This window comes from Cynocephalus volans, chromosome 4 (assembly GCF_027409185.1).
Source record: "Cynocephalus volans isolate mCynVol1 chromosome 4, mCynVol1.pri, whole genome shotgun sequence".
NCBI classification, from domain to species: Eukaryota; Metazoa; Chordata; class Mammalia; order Dermoptera; family Cynocephalidae; genus Cynocephalus; species Cynocephalus volans.
In genome coordinates, this window is record NC_084463.1 from 29117972 (window position 1) to 29139981 (window position 22010).

The window sequence follows — 22010 nt, forward strand, 5'->3', positions numbered from 1 at the left end:
CTTACAACTGTGCCCAGCTTTTGTCTGTCAGTGCCAAGACAGCCTATGTTTGTATGTGTCATGTGTATTTCCCCGCTGTGGACATCATGTTCATGTGCCATAATGGACAGACACAGAGAGGGCACTTATACTGGAGGAAGGAGATCAATTAGGAATTAAGGAAATGGAACTCTGTGAAGTTTTTTTCTTTTTAGACTGAGGACCTGAAGAGGTCTTCCAACTGAGGCAGGGCAGGTCTCTGAGAGCGTCATGTTGATGCCTCTTTCCTGTCCTCCCAGCAGGTCCGTCCCTGCGGCAAAGCCCGGTGTGGTTTTCAATGCTGCTCTTCTGAATCACAGGCACCCTTGCAGGATGAGTTCTTTTTGTCCCAAGAGACAATGCAGAAAGGTTGGGTCAACTCTTGTTTGTACACTGGATCTGTTTTGAACACGGGCTCTGGGGACAGTCTTCCCCAAAGCCACTGGAGAAGCAGCCTGCATGAGAGGAAACTGTATCACTTGCACGTCCCGCTTCTGTTTGTGGTGTTGTGTTAATCAAGTGCTTGGAAATTAAGTCAGTTGTTCAAGTGCCCTCAGCTCAGAAGAGCTTCCTGAACCAAATACCAGAGTCGTCAATATACCCACCATGTAATTGGCCTCCATCAGCTTTTTACTGGATAGTTTTCAAACAGATTAAACCAGAACTGGAGCAGAGAGGAGACGCTAGCTGGAGTCACCACACTCAGACGGGTGGGCTGCTCTCTTCACGTCACAAAGACAGGTGTGTGTTTCTCTCTTACATTCCTGCTGCTAAAGAAAGCCGGCCATGAAGTGGGTCCCACAGGCTCCCAACATGCACTTTGTTGAAAGACTGAGAGAAGCAAGGTTGGTGCCTTAGTCCTTCAAGCGTGGAAGAAAAACCACAGAGCTGATCAAGGCTTTACCATGGCTGATCTGCTTCCCAAGACGATGTCTTAGGAACAGTCTCTTCTGGGAATAGTGCGTAACTAATCATTAGTTTGCTACTTTGGTCCATCTGTTAACGGCTTCTACTTTAGGTGGATGGGTCACCACATTCCAAAGAGTCCATGACATCGGGTATTGTTTTTCTATGCTGTTAGCCTGTGAGATCATTGGGCCTTCATGTGAGAAGCTGACAGGTAATTTTGAAGATGCCAGAGTCTGCTGATGGTACACGTGAATACAGTGGGACAGACACAACATGATTAGAGACTAACATGGTGATGAATTGATAGTGAGTAGTGGGGAGAGAAACAGAAAGAAGTCTTAGACAATTACATTAATAGATTGATCAAGAGAGTATACAGATGGCTAGAGAGGAAGACAGGTGGGTAGATAATTGGATGGAGTGAGAAATCAGACAGCTGAGTAGATGGATAACTCTGATTACTCTGATCGAGAGCTGATCATTTAGGTTTTATCAAGCTATCTGTCAATTACTTTTTGAGTTGAACAGCATTAATGTTTAAAGTTGAACAGCACTACCCTCAAAATGTGCCCCCCTCTTCTGGTCACCTGACTTCTAAAGGTTTAGTGCAGGGTTGCTGGCATAGCCTCATGCCTCTCGTCCCTGCACCTGGTGGAAGAAATGGACAGGGCAGAGTGACTAGGGAAGATGGCAAGATGGGTACAGTGAGGTAACTTCCCAGAAAGAAGAGATGTGAACCCTATGGAAGGAGATAGTAATAAACATGGAGGGAGGTATATGTACATTATAATCAGGAAAATGATCCAGAGCTTGAAAGACACAGATAATAGGACACTTGTATGTAAGTCTTGCTGTGTACTATATCATGAGTCAACTTGTATCTTCAGGGTGTTTATCATGAGGCACATTTTTTGCCCAAATGAAACTTATGTTTGGATGTGTGTTGGGGAGGGTCAGGGATGTTGGTGGTAATGATGATGAGGGAGAAGTAGAGGAAAGGGACGAGCCAAGGTAGCAGGAGCGGATTCCATTTTTGGACACACCAATGAGTGATTATCGTACATGGGGTAGAACCCTGCCCACCCCTCCCCTGAGCCCCACTCATTCAAACTGGCAAAATAAAAGCAAATAAACCAAAAGAAACCCCAAAAAACAAAATATCAAGAAGAAGAATAGAAACAAACAAAAAGAAGCCCAAACTGGTTTGCCCTCCGCAGTGTAGCTTAAAGTCTGTGATATGGAGAAGCAGGCGTTGCTCAGAGGACCTGTGGTTTCTTATCAAAACTTGATGAAGAAGTGAGCAAAGAGGGTGCCTGATAGCCAGAGACAAGCCAGTGCTCTAGAGGCCGAGTTTACACCATCAATGACTGCTCCAGGCCCTGTGTAGGGGAAAGAGAGACAGACCCATTAGCAGGTACCCAAAGGACACCTTCCTTATTCCCTGACAAGCAAATGCACAGACATGCTTCTCTGAACATTCCCCCACTTCCCCTCCCCCATCGACCCTTCCAAGTCTGGACAAATGAGAAATGCCCACTGGGAACATATAGCAACTCAAAGGGCAAGTCATCAGGATGCCTTGACCACTACAGCCTGCTCTGAAAGGCTGGGTTTAAAAAACAAATGGGGGAGCTGAGGACAGTCATTTAAGCCTGAGAGCCCGAAGGTTAAGGCAACAGACAGTGCTCAGTAGTGAGGCAGGACCTGATAGCCACTTCACAAGCAGTGCCTCTAACTGTGCTCTATGCGTGGAGGCAGTGTCCAGTACAGGCAGGGGTAAGCGGGAAAATATAGGCATGGGGGGAGGAGAGGATCCAGAGGGGTCAGGAGCAGTAGGGGGAGAAGTGGGGAGAGACGGAGAAGGTTTGTGGGCAACAGAAGTGCAGGTGTTGATGTGGCTGACTTTTCATCCTCAGTATGTGCAGTTTAGACATTGTGAAGGCTCTTCCTGCAGCAGCTGAGGAAGGATGAATAATTATCCTAGAGTTTTAAAGATTGTGATTGGACTTGTCCCAGCAGTCGGCAGTGCCTCTCCTAAGGCAACAGAGAAGAAAGAAACAAGGTGCCACCTGAGGACTCCCCTGCAAGACCTCTCCCTTTACCTCCTTTTTGCTTCTTCCCTCCCTCTGGCCCTTTCCCCCATCCCTTGTTCATCATCTGCCTTTCACTGGGAAACAAGCCACAGCATCACGAGTGCTGCTTTCCTCTCATCTGCTGTGCCTCAAGAACACAAACCATGCAAAATGGGATTGTTCTAGCCTGTTCCAAGGGCCCAGGGCAGATGTACAAGTGTCCAACTCTGCCTCTGTGCTCCCCCGTCACCTTTATTTGCAAGCACTTAGGGTTGTAAGACGAGTAGCTCGCAAGCAGAGCATATCCCAGGGAAAGCAAAACTGAGTGTTGCCAAAGGATTAAAAGCCATCGAGAGGCATTCCTGTATGACAAGGGACAAAGGGAAGGAGATGCAGACAAAATGGCATGCCTCTCCAAGCCAGGACTTCACAGCCTCTTTGAGAAGCAAATTGGCCCACTGGATATAAGCATTCCTCCTTCAAAAAGCTAAGGTGCTGTGCAGGGTTTCCTTAGACAGGATCCAAGCCATTTGGCTTGCCTTCCAACCTGGTGGCATGGATCATGCTTGCCTAGAAAGGCACTGACTGAACCTTTTGCTTAGGGGGATCAGGTCTCTCACATCAGCAATAAACATACAATGGTTCCTACCCCAGGGATTTCTATAAGGGTACCGCTCTTTCTCTGACTTAATGTACACACCGCCCCTGATGATCTAAAAAGACGTGTTCACTTGATAGCTTGAAGGTTGGCTCATATTTATCCACATTTTTGTTATTGAGTAATTATAAAACAATGGCAGGATCCAGATTCTAGCACAGGGCTGTGCTCCACAGGGAGGATCCACAAATATTTATAAAAAGTAGCCTAATACTGGGGCCTCCAGCAGTCCTGACACACATCCTAAAATCCTACTGGGTTATACCATGTACTGAGTTGGAAAATGCTCTAGTTGAAGCTAAAGGTAATTCTCCAAACTGTCTTCTGCAAAAAATGAATGACTTAAAATTTTAAATAAGTTTAATAAGAAATAAGCAATGAGCAATGCAGATTTATAAGGCCCACATGTTTCTTTAAAAGTATGTATATGTATGTGTGTGTATATGTTTATTTTTTCTTTAAAAGTATATCATATACTTTTTAAAAACATCTTTTATATATTTGACATATATGTAAGACTAGTTATATATATATATATATATGTATGTGATGTGTATGTATATATATATATTTGTTTTTGTCTATTTTATCATGTTGATATTGACTTAAGAAATGACTGAAGCCCTAATATACTCCACTGTAGAGAGAGAGAGAGAGAGAGAAAGAGAGAGGGCTTTAGTATCGAAATCACCTTATTGCAAGTCCTACCAGTGGATGTAAGCATTTCTGTGGATGTCACACTATCAGTACCAGTTGGTTATAGCTAAAGCAAAGAGGAGAAGGGGCCATGAGGAAAGCAAAGCATGAAAGAGTGAGGTATGGAGAGAGGAGGAGGAGGAATGCTAAAGAGAAATGAGTGTTTCTGGTGGTGTGCAGCAGTTGTCATAAGATGCTCGGTGCTTATTGGGCAGAGGGTTTGCAGCTACATTTGGCTTCTGTTGCGTTTTCCAAGGAGTGGAAACTGTGAAGGCGACTTAGTAGAAACACAGGCTTCTCAACTTGCTTAGGATGATGAGGATGACACACATCAGTGCTGTGCTTTGTGGCAGACATGATTCTAAATAGTAAATTATTAACTCGTGTAATCATCACAGCAACCCTCCAAACTATGTGCTGTGTCATTCCCACTTTATAAGCAGGGAAACTGGGAGTAGAGCAATTAAACACCTTGCCTATGGTCACACACTTTGTATACCAGGAGCTGGATTATAACCAAATCACTGTCCCCAGAGTTTGTGCCTTTGATTCTTACAACTTGACTTCCTCTCTATGGAAAATGACCATTTGTGCATGTTTTCCAGGGACTGCAGCATCATGGATGAGAGGAACAATAGACTGGGAACTCAGTTTTCCTATGTGACTCTGCTGCTCCCTAGCTGAGTGTCATCCCTCTCTGGACCTTGGTTCTCTCATGTGCAAATTGAGAGGAGGCGAGATTGGATAACTGACCTCCCAGGCCCTTCTGTTAGCATTCTGAGTTATCACATGAATGGAAACTCCACATCTGGTGTTAGAAGGGACAGCTGGTGAGAAGCCAGACAGCTTTCTCCAAGATGGTTTCTACAAAACCATCACCACTCTGGCTTTTTGCACCTTGCATCCCATTTCCTCCTGAGACTGCAAAAGGGCACCAAACATTCCTAGACCCTGAAGTTTCCCTTTTTGGCCCCATTTTCCAAGTGGCTTCAGGGAGTATACTGTAGCAGGTATGATGAGCAATGTTTCATACCATCAGATGATATGGCAATTTACTGCCAAAGCACCTGTCATCAAATGGTCTATGAGAAATGAAGGGGCTACTGCAGCCAGAGAATTAATCTCATCCACTATGAAAGAGATTAAAACTAGCATTGCTTTCCTCATAGAGCCTGAGCACATTTGTGATTTGGCAGCTAGGCCAAATGCCGGTAGAGTGAGAGCTGTACTGGGGGGCTCTCAGGCTTTGTTTGGATCAGAAGAGAGTGGCTTACATCTATGTTCCACTCCCCAGGCTGGAGTGTGTGAGACAAAAGCCATCAGCAATGAACTGATTCTTTAATTGCATCTTTACAGTAACTGTCTGAATAAAAATGAGAAAAGGAAAGCATCTGGGTTGATCTCTCCCACAAGGCTTCTGTGCACTACGGTCACTCGCCTGGCTTGCCCAAATGCTTCTTTGTGCTTTAATGTAGAAGAGGGGATGCATCGCTGCTATTTAACTAATTTGGTGAGGTTCCATGACCTCTCAGGGCTCCCATTTGGTCCCTTAGGCTGCCATGAGACTTTTGCAAATGTTAGCTCAATGAATCTGCAGAGCCACCCTGTGTTACATGGAAGGAATGCCTCACTCTGAGCTCAGCTGTGGTAGCACTGAAACTCGAACACATGTCTTCAGAGTCAGGTTTAGTACGTTTTTTTTTCCTACATTGGCCTCTAGGTAGCAGCTGCATACCAGATGATACCAGTTTTAATTTCAATAAACAGGGTCCGGAATTCAAATGGTGTGTGTTTAGTTGTGTATTTATTTATTTATTTTGATGGAAATAGGGAGAAAGGTAGTTCTTATATACAACCTAGAATCTAAGACTTGTAAATGGGAGGCAGATTTTCTTTTTTTTTTTTTTTTTTTTCAGATTTTCAATAATATCTTCTGTTCCAGAAAACTGACCCTGAAATGCACCCGATAAAAGCCAAGGTTTGAAGAAAAGACAGAACTGAAGGAAAGACTAAGAAACAGGGTTCATGGAAGGACAGGTGGGAGAAATGACCACTGGACACCTCAAGAAAGCTTTTCCTCGCACTGCCCACCCCACCTGGCATTGCCGACTTGTCCATGAGGCCCTAAACCTCTATTGGGGTAAAGTCACAGACCATGGTGCAACTATTCCTGGCAACTCTGGTATCAGGCCAATTTGGGTTTAAATCCTGACTCTGGCTTGACAATCATGTGATCTTAGACATGGTACTTTCAATCTTCTCATTGAAAATAGGGGTTACAGTATTGAGTGTACAGGATTAAGGGAACAGAATGGTTAATAGAATGCCTGGCACATGGTCATTGCTGCTACGGACTGGTGTTCCATGCCCCCCTCTTGTACTTCTTAGTTGAGACTAATACTGGCTTATTTAGATCCTTTCCAAGTATGTTGAACCTGGGATGAGGGTGTGGTGGGGAGTGAGTGAAGAGGTGAGATAGTTGAAAAGTCAGAGTGTTTTCCAGCTCCGAGGCCAGGTCCAAGGGCAGACGGTGCACCCTGCAAAGGAAATGGACCTGGAGCCCGCCTTGGGGAAGTCACAGCATTCATTCAACAAGTATCACTGGGCACCTGCCATGTGCCAGAATGAAAGATAGACACAGTCTTCTCTCTCGATGGGGGGGTTTCAAGATGGCGGCGCGGCTGGTGCGGAGTAGCTGAGGTGTAAAAGGCGGCCACTGGGCCTCAGGCAGCCGGGAAACTTGTGGACCTTCCTCTCACCATCTCTTAAGGGAGGACTACAGCTGCTGGCCAGTCGTGGGGGCTCAACGCCACTTTGCCCCCGGCAGGAGAGGCTGCCTCATTTACAGGCAACAGCTTTGAAGTGTGGAGCAGGAAAAGAACTGATTCTTAGCTGCAAAAGCGAGTCTTGAAACAGGGAACACGGCGCCAGGGCTGCTGTGGATGCAGCCAGGATCCCGGAGGCTGGGGCCGCACTGAAGGCGGCCAGCTGCCCTATTCAGGATTCGAGGTTTCAGGCCGGCATTAAAGAAGACTCCTGGGAGCGCCCGAGCCGCGCCGCGACTGAACAGCCCGAGGCGGCAGCACCGAGAACACGGAAGGCGACAAACCAGAGACAGAGAGCGAACACCCGACCTGGCACAGCACTGTGAGTGATCCCTGGCACAGCTCTGTTCGGGGGATGGATGCCCATGCGGCTCCCGCCTGCACCACCAGGCCACTCACCGCCCTGGTGCTGCCTCCATTTTCCCAGGTGCGGGCAGCTCCGCCCTGCTCGGCCATCACTGAGCCCATTTGCTTGGCCTGGCGCGGGGCTTTCCGGAGCCTGCGGGCCGGCCTCCTCTCCCACTCCCTCCGCGGTTCTCTGGCGGGGCTGGGGGCGTGGGGCGTCCCGACCAGTGTTGGGAGGGCAACGAAGTACGGGCGGGCCGACTGTCACTCCACCACACCCTGGACTCCGGCCCGGTAAACTTCCTGTTACTGGGAGGCAGATACCATCTCTGCGACCACCAGTTTGGAAAAAAGCCTAACGAATTTCTGGTTGGGAATAGTGTGGTAGGAGAGTTCCCAGGTCCGCTTGAACCTGCTGGAGAGCAGGCTGCAGGCGGGCACTAGACTCGGTTTATACCGGGGGGATACAAAGGTGAACAAGACCCGAGAAAGATCTACACAGTGCTACAAAGGCACCCAGAGAGACCGGTCATCTGTGCCTAGCAGAAACCTGGTAGACTTCCTGGGTGAGGCGGTGCTGAGCAGGGTCTTGAAGGCCCAGCTGATAGACGAGGGGTGCAGAAGACACACCCCAGCCCAGCACAGTGTGCACAGAGGGGGGAGACGTGCGGCCAGGGAGGCGGAGACTCGACAGAAACCACACACCCGGTGGGGTCGCCACTGTACGATCTAACAGCCTGGGCCAGAGCACACGGAACGGGGAGAAGTCCTGTACAGGAAGTGAAAGCTCAACAGAGGTCACACACCCTGTGGTACGTGATCCACCAGCCCAGCAGAGTCCAAGCTGACCAGAAAGGTGGATCCCCGGAGAAGCCCAAGACCCGAGGCAACCACGCACAGAAGACACTAGAGGCCAACTGAGCAGTCACGGCGGGAGCCATACCAAATTGGCAACCACAGCAACATCCTAGTTAGTCATTAGTCTCAAACCGGTGGACTGTGAAACCCCCTGCCACAATGAATAAACACCAAAAAATAGACACCAGAAATACAAAAAATCAAGAAAGCACACCACCAAAAGTTAATAAATCTCATACTCTAGATCCTATAGAACAAGAAGCCCTTGAAATAACTGACAAGGAATTTCGAGTGATAATTCTAAGGAAACTGAATGAGATACAAGAAAACTCAGCTAGACATCATGATGAAATGAGGAAAAGTATACAGGATCTGAAAGAGGAAATATACAAGGAAATCAATGTCCTGAAAAAAAATGTAGCAGAACTTGCTGAACTGAAGAAGTTATTCAGCGAAATAAAAAACACAACGGAGAGTTTAACCAGCAGGCTTGTCGAAGTTGAAGAGAGAACCTCTGAACTTGAAGATGGGCTGTTTGAAATAACACAAGCAGACAAAAAGAAAGAAAAAAGAATCAAGGACATGGAAGAAAATCTGAGAGAGATATCAGACAACCTCAAGCGCTCAAATATCCGAGTCATGGGTATTCCAGAAGGGGAGGAAAATGGAGATTCCATTGAAAACATATTCAACAAAATAGTGGCAGAAAACTTCCCAGGTACAGGAAAAATCACAGATCTTCAGATCCAGGAAGCTCAACGATCTCCAAAGGTATTCAACCCAAAAAGGCCTTCTCCAAGACATGTCATAGTCAAATTGGCAAAACTCAGAGACAAAGAGAGAATCTTAAAAGCTGCAAGAGAGAAGCGTCAAATCACCTATAAGGGAGCCCCAATCAGGTTAACATCAGACTTTTCATCACAAACCCTAAAAGCTAGAAAGGAATGGGATGATATTTTCAAAATACTAAAAGACAAAGATTGCCAGCCAAGAATACTCTACCCTGCATGGCTATCCTTCTGAAATTAAGGGCAAATAGTATATTTCTCAGACAAACTAAAACTGCAGGAGTTTACCACCACACGACCACCCTTACAAGAAATTCTCAAGGGAGTAGTGGGTTTGGTTTCTGAAAAATAACTACCACTGCCATTAAAACCCAAGAAAAATCAAAACCTACTAGTATAATAAAAATGGCATTCATGAAGAGAAAACAAACCAACAAAAAGGCTATCTACAACCTAAGGAACCAACAAACACAGAAACCAAACAGTAAATCAGAAAGCAAGGAACAAAAGACACCTAAGACAACCAAACAACCAATAAAATGCTAGGAATAAATCAACACCTTTCAATAACAACTCTTAATGTAAAAGGCTTAAATTCCCCAATCAAAAGACACAGACTGGCTGACTGGATCAAAAAGCAGGACCCAACTATATGCTGCCTACAAGAGACCAACCTCACCCATAAAGATTCACACAGACTAAGAGTGAAAGGATGGAAAAAGATTTACCATGCAAGCAGAAAAGAAAAACGAGCTGGAGTAGCTATTCTTATATCTGACAAAATAGACTTTAAACTAAAAACCATAAAAAGAGACAATGAGGGACACTACTTAATGATAAAAGGACTGATCCATCAGGAAGACATAACAATCATAAATATGTACGCACCCAATGTTGGAGCAGCCAGATTTATAAAACAAACTCTATTAGACCTAAAGAAGGAAATAGACACTAATACCATAATAGCAGGGGACCTGAACACTCCACTGTCAATATTAGACAGATCATCTAGGCCAAGAATCAGTAGAGAAACACAAGATCTAAACAAGACTCTAGACCAATTGGAATTGGCAGATATCTACAGAACATTCCACCCAACAACCTCAGAATATTCATTCTTCTCATCAGTACATGGATCATTCTCCAGGATAGATCACATATTAGGTCACAAATCAAGTCTCAATAAATTCAAAAAAATTGGAATTATCCCATGTATCTTCTCAGACCACAATGGATTAAAACTAGAAATTAATAACAAACAAAACTCTGGAAACTATACAAACACATGGAAATTAAACAGCATTCTACTTAATGGCATATGGGTCCAAGAAGAAATCAAGCAGGAAATCAAAAAGTTTATTGAAACTAATGAAAACAATGATACATCATACCAAAACCTGTGGGATACTGCAAAAGCAGTATAGAGGGGAAAATTTATTGCATTAAATGCTCACTTCAGAAGAATAGAAAGATGGCAAGTGAACAACCTAACACTTCACCTTAAAGAACTAGAAAAACAAGAACAATCCAAACCTAAAGTTAGCAGACGGAAAGAAATCATTAAGATCAGAGCAGAACTGAATGAAATTGAAAACCAAAAAACAATTCAAAAGATCAACGAATCAAAAAGTTGGTTTTTTGAAAAGATAAATAAAATAGACAAACCATTAGCATGGCTAACAAAAAAAAGAAGAGAGAAGACTCAAATAACAAAAATTAGAAATGAAAAAGGTGATATTACAACTGATTCATCTGAAATACAAGGAATCATTCGAGACTACTATAAACAACTATACGCCAACAAATTTGAAAATCTGGAGGAAATGGATAAATTTCTGGACACACACAAGCTCCCAAAACTGAACCGTGAAGACGTAGAAAATTTGAACAGACAAATAACAATAAAGGAGATTGAAGCTGTTATCAGAAGGCTCCCAACAAAGAAAAGCCCAGGACCAGATGGATTCACAGCAGAATTTTACCAAACATTCAAAGAGGAATTGACACCCATTCTTTACAAACTATTCCAAAAGATTGAAACGGACGCAAATCTCCCAAACTCATTCTATGAAGCAAACATCATCCTGATACCAAAACCAGGTAAAGATATAACCAAAAAAGAAAACTACAGGCCGATATCCTTGATGAATATAGATGCAAAAATCCTCACTAAAATACTAGCAAACAGAATACAGCAACACATACGAAAAATTATGCATCACGATCAAGTGGGATTCATCCCAGGGACGCAAGGTTGGTTCAACATACGAAAATCAATAAATGTGATACACCATATTAATAAACTCAAACACAAGGACCATATGATCATCTCTATAGATGCTGAAAAAGCATTTGATAAAGTTCAGCACTCATTCATGACAAAGACCCTCTATAAGTTAGGTATAGAGGGAAAGTATCTCAACATAATTAAAGCCGTATATGCCAAACCCACTGCCAATATCAACCTGAATGGGGAAAAGCTGAAAGCTTTTCCTTTAAGAACAGGAACTAGACAAGGATGCCCACTCTCACCACTCCTATTCAACATAGTGTTGGAAGTACTAGCCAGAGCAATCAGAGAAGAGAAGGAAATAAAGGGCATCCAGTTTGGAAAAGATGAAGTCAAACTGTCCCTGTTTGCAGATGACATGATCCTATATATCAAACAGCCTAAAACCTCTACAAAAAAACTGTTGGAATTGATAAATGATTTCAGCACAGTAGCAGGATACAAAATCAACACACAAAAATCAGTAGCATTTCTTTTCTCCAATAGTGAACATGCAGAAGGAGAAATCAAGAAAGCCTGCCTATTTACAATAGCCACCAAAAAAATAAAATACTTAGGAATTGAGTTAACCAAGGATGTTAAAAATCTCTATAACGAGAACTACAAACCACTGCTGAGAGAAATTAGAGAGGATACAAGGAGATGGAAAGATATTCCATGCTCTTGGATTGGAAGAATCAACATAGTGAAAATGTCCATACTACCCAAAGTGATATACAAATTCAATGCAATCCCCATCAAAATTCCAAAGACATTTTTCTCAGAAATGGAAAAAACTATTCAGACATTTATATGGAACAATAAAAGACCACGAATAGCCAAAGCAATGCTGAGCAAAAAAAATAAAGCTGGAGGCATAACACTACCTGACTTTAAGCTATACTACAAAGCTATAATAACCAAAACAGTATGGTACTGGCATAAAAACAGACACACTGACCAATGGAATAGAATAGAGAATCCAGAAATCAACCCACACACTTACTGCCATCTGATCTTTGACAAAGGCACCAAGCCTATTCACTGGGGAAGGGACTGCCTCTTCAGCAAGTGGTGCTGGGATAACTGGATATCGATATGCAGGAGAATGAAACTAGATCCATACCTCTCACCGTATACTAAAATCAACTCAAAATGGATTAAGGATTTAAATATACACCCTGAGACAATAAAACTTCTTAAAGAAAACATAGGAGAAACACTTCAGGAAATAGGACTGGGCACAGACTTCATGAATACGACCCCAAAAGCACGGGCAACCAAAGGAAAAATAAACAAATGGGATTATATCAAACTAAAAAGCTTCTGCACAGCAAAAGAAACAATTAAAAGAGTTAAAAGACAACCAACAGAGTGGGAGAAAATATTTGCAAAATATACATCTGACAAAGGATTAATATCCAGAATATATAAGGAACTCAAACAACTTTACAAGAAGAAAACAAGCAACCCAATTAAAAAATGGGCAAAAGAGCTAAGTAGGCATTTCTCTAAGGAAGATATACAAATGGCCAACAGACATATGAAAAAATGCTCAACATCACTCAGCATCCGGGAAATGCAAATCAAAACCACATTGAGATACCATCTAACCCCAGTTAGGATGGCTAAAATCCAAAAGACTATGAACGATAAATGCTGGCAAGGCTGAGGAGAAAAAGGAACTCTCATACATTGTTGGTGGGACTGCAAAATGGTGCAGCCTCTATGGAAAATGGTATGGAGGTTCCTTAAACAATTGCAAATAGATCTACCATACGACCCAGCCATCCCACTGTTGGGAATATACCCAGAGGAATGGAAATCATCAAGTCGAAGGTATACCTGTTCCCCAATGCTCATCGCAGCACTCTTTACAATAGCCAAGAGTTGGAACCAGCCCAAATGCCCATCATCAGATGAGTGGATACGGAAAATGTGGTACATCTACACAATGGAATACTACTCTGCTATAAAAACGAATGAAATACTGCCATTTGCAACAACATGGATGGACCTTGAGAGAATTATATTAAGTGAAACAAGTCAGGCACAGAAAGAGAAATACCACATGTTCTCACTTATTGGTGGGAGCTAAAAATTAATATATAAATTCACACACACACACACACACACACACACACACACACACACACACACACACAAACCGGGGGGGGGGGAAGAAGATATAACAACCACAATTATTTGAAGTTGATACGACAAGCAAACAGAAAGGATATTGTTGGGGGGGAGGGGGGAGGGAGAAGGGAGGGAGGTTTTGGTGATGGGGAGCAATAACCAGCTACAATGTATATCTACAAAATAAAATTAAAAAAAAAAAAAAAAGAAAGAAAGATAGACACAGTCAATACCTTCAAAGAGCTTATATTCCAGCAGGACCTAGCACAGCCTCTGCCAGCAGGACCTAGCACAGCCTCTGCCCTACTCTAAATAAATAAACAAACAGACAAATATTTTTTAAAACCTCACAGATTCTGGGAAGAAAGCCATTGGGAACAAATAACCTCAAATCCCTTTCATCTCAGGAACATCCTGCCTGTTGGCTGGTCTTCAGAGGATTGAAGTTAAGCGTCAGAGAGAACTGAATTTGGATTCTGCCTCTTCCACGCGCTAGCAGAAGACCTTGGACAGGACAGTCAACTTCCCCAAAACAGTTTCTTTACGTACAAAATGGGGAAGGGGTGGGTTTTACACCCTCGCAGGGTTGCTCTGAGGATTGGTAAGATGGTGTATAAAATCATCAGTATACAGTAAAGGATGAATAAATATTGGGAGAATTAGAATGAGGATGACAATTGCTGATATTTAAAATAGCATCTGTGTGGGGATCCTGCTTTAAACAGAGATGCTTTGGAACGTTAGTTTCTCAAAAATGATTCTCAAACACCAGCTGAGAGCAAACTTGGCTCTGGCTAGTCACTGAGGCCTTAGGTAGCTGCTAATCATAGATAAAAGCTTCCGAATGAAGCCAGTTCTTCTGAGGAAGTGTATTTAGAAGGCTTATTCTTTTTCTGGGCAAATGCCACATTTAAGAAATCTTTCTCTATTTATGGTTAACAATGACTCAATTCGATAGAATGACTGCTGCAAATACGAGGCTTAATTAAATATTTTTCAGGCATAAATTGAAAGTGAGAACATGTAATTATGCCCTTTCGCATTACTCCAGTCTCTCCTCCTTCCCCCTTTCGATGCTAAAAATTAATGGCTCCCTTCATGCCTGAAGTTGAGCATCTTTGAAAACGAAAGCTGAGATGAGGGTAAAAAGCCACGGAACAAACTGTGACTGACGGACTGACGACGACAACAACAGAATACCTTGGGGACAGATACGCAAACAAAAACATTACTTTTCCACACAGAGAACAGGTCGAGAGATAAATTTCACAAATGGCAAAATGGCATCAAGGCCAAGTGGCGTGTGGCACGGTGGGCCAGAGGGGGTCCGTGTCACGGTGGGCCAGAGGGGGTCCGTGTCACGGTGGGCCAGAGGAGGTCCGTGTCATGGTGGGCCAGAGAGTGTCCGTGGCACGGTGGGCCAGAGGGGGTCCGTAGCACGGTGGGCCAGAGGGGGTCCGTGTCACGGTGGGCCAGAGGGGGTCCGTGGCACGGTGGGCCAGAGGGGGGTCTGTGTGGCCAGACGTGGAGCTCAGCAGGGGTAAGACTCGTAATACACGAACGCACAGATAAAGTAAAGGCTACTTTGAGAGGCTATTTATTTTGGTAAATTTAATATACTCAACCTTTGATTTTTAAGAAGCTTAAAATAATAGGGTTTAATATAGATGTAAGCCCTGCCTGCAGAATAGGAATTGGGTGCCTCAGGCCTAGCCGCCCCAGAACTGAGAGCCTGCTGCTGCATTTAGGGGGTGGCTTGTCACCCTCCTGAATGGCAGGTTGACAGTCATAGAACCCAGACTCAGCACAAAGCTCCCAGAAAAACATAAAAGCTTCCCAATGAGACCCTGGTTTTTAAGAGATTGTGAAACTTAAAAACACAGTGTCCATGTAGAGTGAAGACACTGGGAGGGGTTGCTGTTTTCCTTCCTGGAGTTGTCATGAAAATATGGCACAGGTGTCCAGCAATAGCATGCTACATAGCTGTCATTCTACTAAAATGGCAGGTGCGAGGGTGATCACATTTAAAAAAAGAAAGAAAAAAATGCCCCGCAGGCAAGTTGAACTTGTTGAAAGAACAGTGAGATCAATGAAACATTTGAAGTCTGAGAGGCTACAGTTTTGTTCTGAAATTTGGATAGGTTTTATAAGTATGGTTACGAACTGTGTGGCCTTCCTAATGAAGAACCAAAAGGATAATGATGTTCTTGGTGATTAAAAGAGGAGCAAGGAAATCTAATTAGAGGGTGTGTGTGTTACACGTGTTGGTGAAACATGAGCCTATTTTCAGCCGCGCCTGCTGATGAAGGTGCATCTCCTCCCTTCAAAGGGAACTTTCCCTCCATTGCCTTTAATTACAGAAGAAAACCTGGCTCTGCGGTGTTTTACAAGTAAGATTACCTGGGCTCTGCAGCACCACCAGGACAGGTGGAGGAAGAGGCAAAAAGACAACCACCTTTGTTTTGTCCTAACACCCCTGTTTTGTGCTCACCACAAAGACAAAGCCTAAGAAGTTAATATCAGAAGTTGATTCAAATCTGTCAGCTCATCACAAACCTGAAAGAGACCCGACTCTCGTCTGTGCCGAGCCGGGCCCTGCGTCCGCGCTGACTTGCGCACCCTGCTTGCTGGGCGATAAATTCTCATGCAAGGCTAACAGCCAGATGTCAGTGATTCAGCTCGAGCAGGCGGGTGCGAGCGAACAAGGAACCTCGTCAGGAATGAAATGTGAAATGTCTGCATATTTTTTTTCTAATATGTTGACATTTTGCAAGTTGGGGAAAATACAAATGATTACGCTGCTGTCATCAGCCAAAAGCAATGGTATTTCTCTCTGACTCATTCCCTCCCACCTGGATTTTAGTTGTGGATGTGGAAAATGTAAAATCATATACGTTATCAGCAGGAAATAGACCAATATGTTCAGCTTTTGATGTCTCTGCAAGAAGAAATCATGTGACAAATGTCCTCCTAAACGGTGAATTGGAATATTTGATACAGTGGCCCTCACAAGGAAGACCCAGGGCAGGGAGGGGACCCTAAATTTCAAATTAGAATTGGGACACATGAGAGGCAAGAATGCAAGGGAAAATTGGGGAAATAGCTATCTGGCTCCCATGGGGAAGGGAACTGCAAGTCCTTTTGAGTATGTGGCTTTCCTTTGGTTAGTGACGTTTCCAATTGTGTAGAGGCTGTGACTGATGCCTGTTGACTGGAAGCTATGTTTATTAATTCAACAGACATTTGCTGGGCCACACCATTGCAAGATACAGTGTTATGTCCTCTGAGTGCAGAAACAAATACGAGCAAAATACAAACCTAAGGGTAAGCCACCACAAGAGCCCAAAAGATGAGGGATTGGTTCTGCACTGGGGCTCACAAATGATCTACAGACAGAGCGTATCTGAGGAAGGCCTGGAAGGATAAGTACGATCTTATCATACAGAAAAGAAGGTGAAAGCCTGCATCCGTGACCCTCCAACCCAATGGAAGAGATGGTATACACATGGGTTAGACAGAAACCTGGGATTAAGGAATTAAGGGATTAAGAAACAGACTTCAGTACAAAACCTGGTGTTGCCGCTTCATTCTGTGGAGGAATTCCTACTGGGGGGAATTCAGTCACATTACTTCAATTCTCTGAGCTCTAGGCTCGTCCTCTGTGAAACAGAAATGATAACAGCATCTATCTCAAAGTGTTCTTAGGTGTCTAAAGCCATGTGTGGCTGACCCTTAAAGCTGGTGGATTCTTCATTCCTCGAGCATGGCACTTACACTCATTGCAATTGTCTATTTGCTTTGTTTGTGCAAGGTCAGAAGCTCCATTCCTTCTTGTACATCAGTCCTTAGTATAATTCCTGGCATGTACTAAGCACTAAATAAATATTTGCTGACTAGATGGATGGGAACGCAAGCACCATGGTCAAAGACTGGGCTGTGTGAGGGAACAGGGACACAGAGGGCTTACCTGGGGGATCCACGGAAGGCCAGAAACAGGGGCGGGGGAATTGAGGCTGTGAGGGTAGGCTGATCACACAGGGAGAGAACAGCCTTAACACCTGGAAGGTGTTCTGGCAGGCAGAAGTCTTCAGCAACGGCAATGACAAGGTCCATTCTGAATTTTGGAAAGGTCAGTTGGCCTTGATGTGGCAGACAGATTGGAGGAGGGTTACCAAAGACAAGGGAACCAGTAAGAAAATGTCACAATTATCCAGGTGGGATGCGTGCTGCAGTGTTAGTGAGAATGTGAATTGGGCAGAGTAAATGTAGGGACTACTTGCAGGTCTGGCTGGCTGACAGGTAAGGGCAGGGGAGAATGAAGTCGGCGATGACTGCAGCGATTCCAGTGAGTGCACAGGTTAAAAGTGAGGCAGACCTGAAAGGGGATCCAGGACAGAAAGATGGAATTTGAGATACCCTTGGAACATTCAGGAAAGGAGAGTAGTTGATAGCTCAGAATTCTGGGGCGTCCTGAAGATACAGATTTGGTTGTTATCTGACTATTGCTCAGAGACCATCAATCTTCAATGTGCATAGGATTCCCTCAGAGAGTTTGCTTTAAAAGCACATTTTCGAAACCTGCCCTAGAGATTTTGATTAAACGAGTCAGGGGCGAGGCTCACAAATCTGCATTTTGAAAGCACCAAGAGCAAGTGTAACACAGGCCAGGAAATGCAGCTCTGAACATGCCTGAAGACGTGGAGCAGCCCCTCCCCTCCAGCTGCAACCCCACCCCAGGCAGACTCATGGGGCAGGCAGTGGGGGAGCTAGAAGCAGGCTGAGATGGAAAGGTGGGAAGCGAGTCAACACCAGTTATGTCACAGAAGCCAGAAGAGGGGAGTTGGGGTCTAAGCAGGGTCTGGCACTAGGAGGAGGCTGAGTATTAGGGGAGACAGATGGGGCAGACTGGGGGAAGTGGAGATGGCAGACGGGGCCTCCCTGTCAGGCTTGGAGGGGAAGGGGAGAGAAGAGGGCGTGGTCCATGGAGGGCATGCTGAAGAGACCCTTGGATCTTTTGTGCCCACTCTTCATGTGCCACCTGGCCACCTGGGGAAAGGTGTGTTGTCAGGTCACCTTAGTAGGGGACTGTCAGAGGAGATGGGGCAGAGGACCAGAGGACATGGGGATGCACTGGGGAGGCACATGCCCTCAGGAGTAGCCCGCAAAGAGCGTGCAGAGGGCAGCCAGCTGACTCTAGCTGCAGAACTTCTGGTTTGAAGAGCCAGTCTGATATGTTCACGTTTTCTAGAGAAACAGCCATTAGCAAAAGAAAACACAGATTGTCCTCATGGCTTCCAGGAGCTGCCGAGGTGGGCTGCAGTCTTGGCTGCAGCCAGAGCGTTGAGGCTTTGCCTGAGGAAAGACCTAGAGCCCAGATGCTGTCTTGACTGCAGTATTTTGCCATTTTCATGTGCAATGAAAAAATTCCTATGAGTTGTCCCCATGCCTGACACTTAACTCAATGCAACCAATTTGTGTCACTACAATTTCACAGATAAAATGTGAGAAATCTGTTTTTCTCTCTGTGGCACCCCCTCCTTTTGGGCTTTGTTTGTGCTCTCCATCCCTCTCCCCTGCCAGTTCCAGTAATCCAGGCGTTTATGTGCCTCATTAAGCGCATCCCACTCTGCAGTGCTGGATGGAATCAAGTCAAGAATCTTCCCTCTTTGCACCCAAAGGACAGGGAAATGGAGCCTCTTGCTCAAGACTCAGATGAGGCAATGTGGGTTGGCTCCCAAGTTGAGAGAAAGTGAATGACTTCCATGGGGACAGAGCTGTGACCAGCAAGCTGAGCCTGATCACCTCCTACTGCATGCAGGCCTGGGAAGACATCAAGGTGCTAGGGCTCCAGGTGGGCCTTCACATGGCTGCATCCACTAACAGAGCTGACAGATACTTAGAGCAAGCAGCCTTTCAATAGCACGGGTGCTCGCTACCGTTTCCATGGTATGGATGCTAGCTTTTGGAGACCTGTCCCCTAGCCTGTTTTCCCACTGTTTCTCAAATTCAGAACAGAGACTGAGGTAGCCGAAGTCACCAGGGTGTCCATCTTGCTCTGTTCTGACATTTTACAGACAACTGAGGAGCCGACAGCACCTTGGCTTGTCTGTGTCAGAGTGGACTGGAACAGGGACTGGAACCCTGTTCTCCTAAGCTGCTAGGTCTGGGCTCTGCTCTGCACCCCACCACCTCTCCAGCAACCGCTGCTGCCTGGGTCTAGGGAAACTGGGTGGATTAAAATGCTGCATTGCCTTGGTGCTCTGCCTAAGTGACTGCCCTGTTTCTGTGGCTCTGTGAGGGAAGGCAACAGGTATGTGAGGAAGAGGCACTTCATATCAATGCCAACCGCTGATTCATCTTTGATGATCACCTGCCTACCACGCTGTCTCTCACAGGCTCCCGAATCATTTCCTCTTTCAACCCACGCACCAGCCCACCGTTGCAGTCTTTGTCTTCTGTATTCTTTTGAAATTGCTTTTACCCCATTTTCCTTTGTCCTTTGCATGTAGTTGTGGAAATATAGGAAAGGTGTGTGTGAGGAAAGCATGGTGTATGGGATCACAGGGGCAGTCAAAGGAGGCTCCCAAAAAGCAGACTTACAGTCTGTATAAACACACATGCACGCCCGGCAATGCGCTGCATGTTTGGCGAGTATGACTGTATGGGTGGTAAATGTAAAAATTGTCCTTTAAAAGAATGGGCTCAGAAGGAGATAGCTAGAGGAGAGGAGAATGTGGTGTGGGAGATGGGTGCAAGCAGACTAATTGGTGGCGTGGGGTGCCACTGAGAAGATCATCCAGTGATACCCGTGATGGGCTGCTGAGTATTGTGAGTTGCATTGAAATACAATCATGCACTGCAAGATGACATCTTGGTCAACGATAGACCACATACATGATGATGGTCAGAACCACAGGCTATACCATACAGCCTAGGTGTGTAGTAGACTACACCATGTAGGTTCATGTTAGTATACTCTATGATGTTCGCACAATGACAAAATCGCTTAATGACACATTTCTTGAAACATTTCCCTGTCATTAAGCAACATGTGACTGTAGTAGTGAAACACTCAGACTCTGGAGTTGGGGTCCATAGGCTCAAATCCCAGCTTAAGCACTTGTAAGCCAGTGTGATTTGAGTTATCTGTCTAACCCCTCAATTTCCTCATTTGTAAAATCAGAATAAATACAGCACTTACTTCATAGAGTCATTGAGATAAAACAGATAAGACACTAAGTCTGGTGGCCCTACACATTGAAAATGGTTGGTGACAGTCAGCCACAACTATGGGGCGCTAAGGATTAGAAAGAGCACAGTGGCTGTGGAAAGGGTGGGTCGACTGGACACTACCACTCAATCTTATGCTGAATCTACTGCCACTCGGTCATACTCTCAGAGAATTAGGCTTTGTGGAAACCACAGAGGACACTTTCCCTGGTGGAAAAACCCAAGCCCGATGAGATTGAAAAAAAGAAAAAAAGCCATTCAGCCAGATAGCAGCATAGCCTGGTCTCAGAGACCCTCCGAGGCACATACCCCTTCCTCCATTCTGCCACATTTCAGTTCCTGACTGCTGAATTTGGGGCTCCACCAGCACAACCATTTGATCTCTGCATATATGCATGCATTCATTCTTTCAACAAAATCTCCCTGACCAGCTAGGTGTGTGGACCCCTGTGGTAGGTCCTTCGTATCAATCCAGACATAGTCCCTATGTTCATGGAGTTTACAGGCTAAAGAGGAAAGGAGACTTTAATCAAACAAACTAAATAAATTAAACAAAAGCAAAATTGCAACTAGAAGGTAAAGTCTATAGAAACAAGGAGTTTACCCATTGGTTACTGTCGTATCCATATCCATTAGAACAGTGCCTGGCCCGTAACATGTACTGAATGCCTGTTTGTTGAATGAATGCTAGTCGACACACTGTGAGAGTGCAGCAGTCAGAAGCAAGGTGTGACAGGGTGTGTGATGGGGGAAGTGACCTACTCAGAAGTCAAGGAAGGCTTTCTTCAGGAAAGGACACTGCAAGGTGAATGGACTCTAAGGTGGAGTGAGCAAGGGTGAATGACAGGGATTGGTGGGTGCTGTAGGAACAGAGCACAGGAGGGTTTGGGGGAAGGAAAGCAGAAGTCCAGTTCAGCAGTCATTCTGGCAGGCGTATGCAGGGAAGTAGTGACAGGACGGGCTATGTCACAGAAGGTGCAGGTAGGAATCATAGCACCTTGCATGGATACAACCCCTTTCAGTTAGCCACACCACTTTGATGCACATTATCTTACTGGCGATTCACAATGACTTGCATGTCGGCAGGCCAGGAAATACCATGCCAATTTTGGCTGAGTAAACTGAGGCCTGCAGTCTCTGTGTGTTGTCAAGGTCAGACATCTAAACATAGCATTTATGGGACTCTTTATATATATATGACTT

The 22010-nt window shown here is 44.9% G+C and overlaps 1 protein-coding gene across 3 annotated transcripts in view; it reads right to left on the bottom strand.

The window, feature by feature from the left end:
- Window positions 1-2205: 2205 nt before the first annotated feature.
- OPCML (opioid binding protein/cell adhesion molecule like) overlaps window positions 2206-22010 on the bottom strand; it is a 506759-nt gene continuing 486954 nt past the window's right edge. For all 3 annotated transcript variants that reach the window (XM_063093665.1, XM_063093664.1, XM_063093663.1), the window contains one exon: window positions 2206-2306. In XM_063093665.1, coding sequence (XP_062949735.1) covers window positions 2206-2306 — 101 coding nt within the window. The remainder of the gene's footprint in view (window positions 2307-22010) is intronic.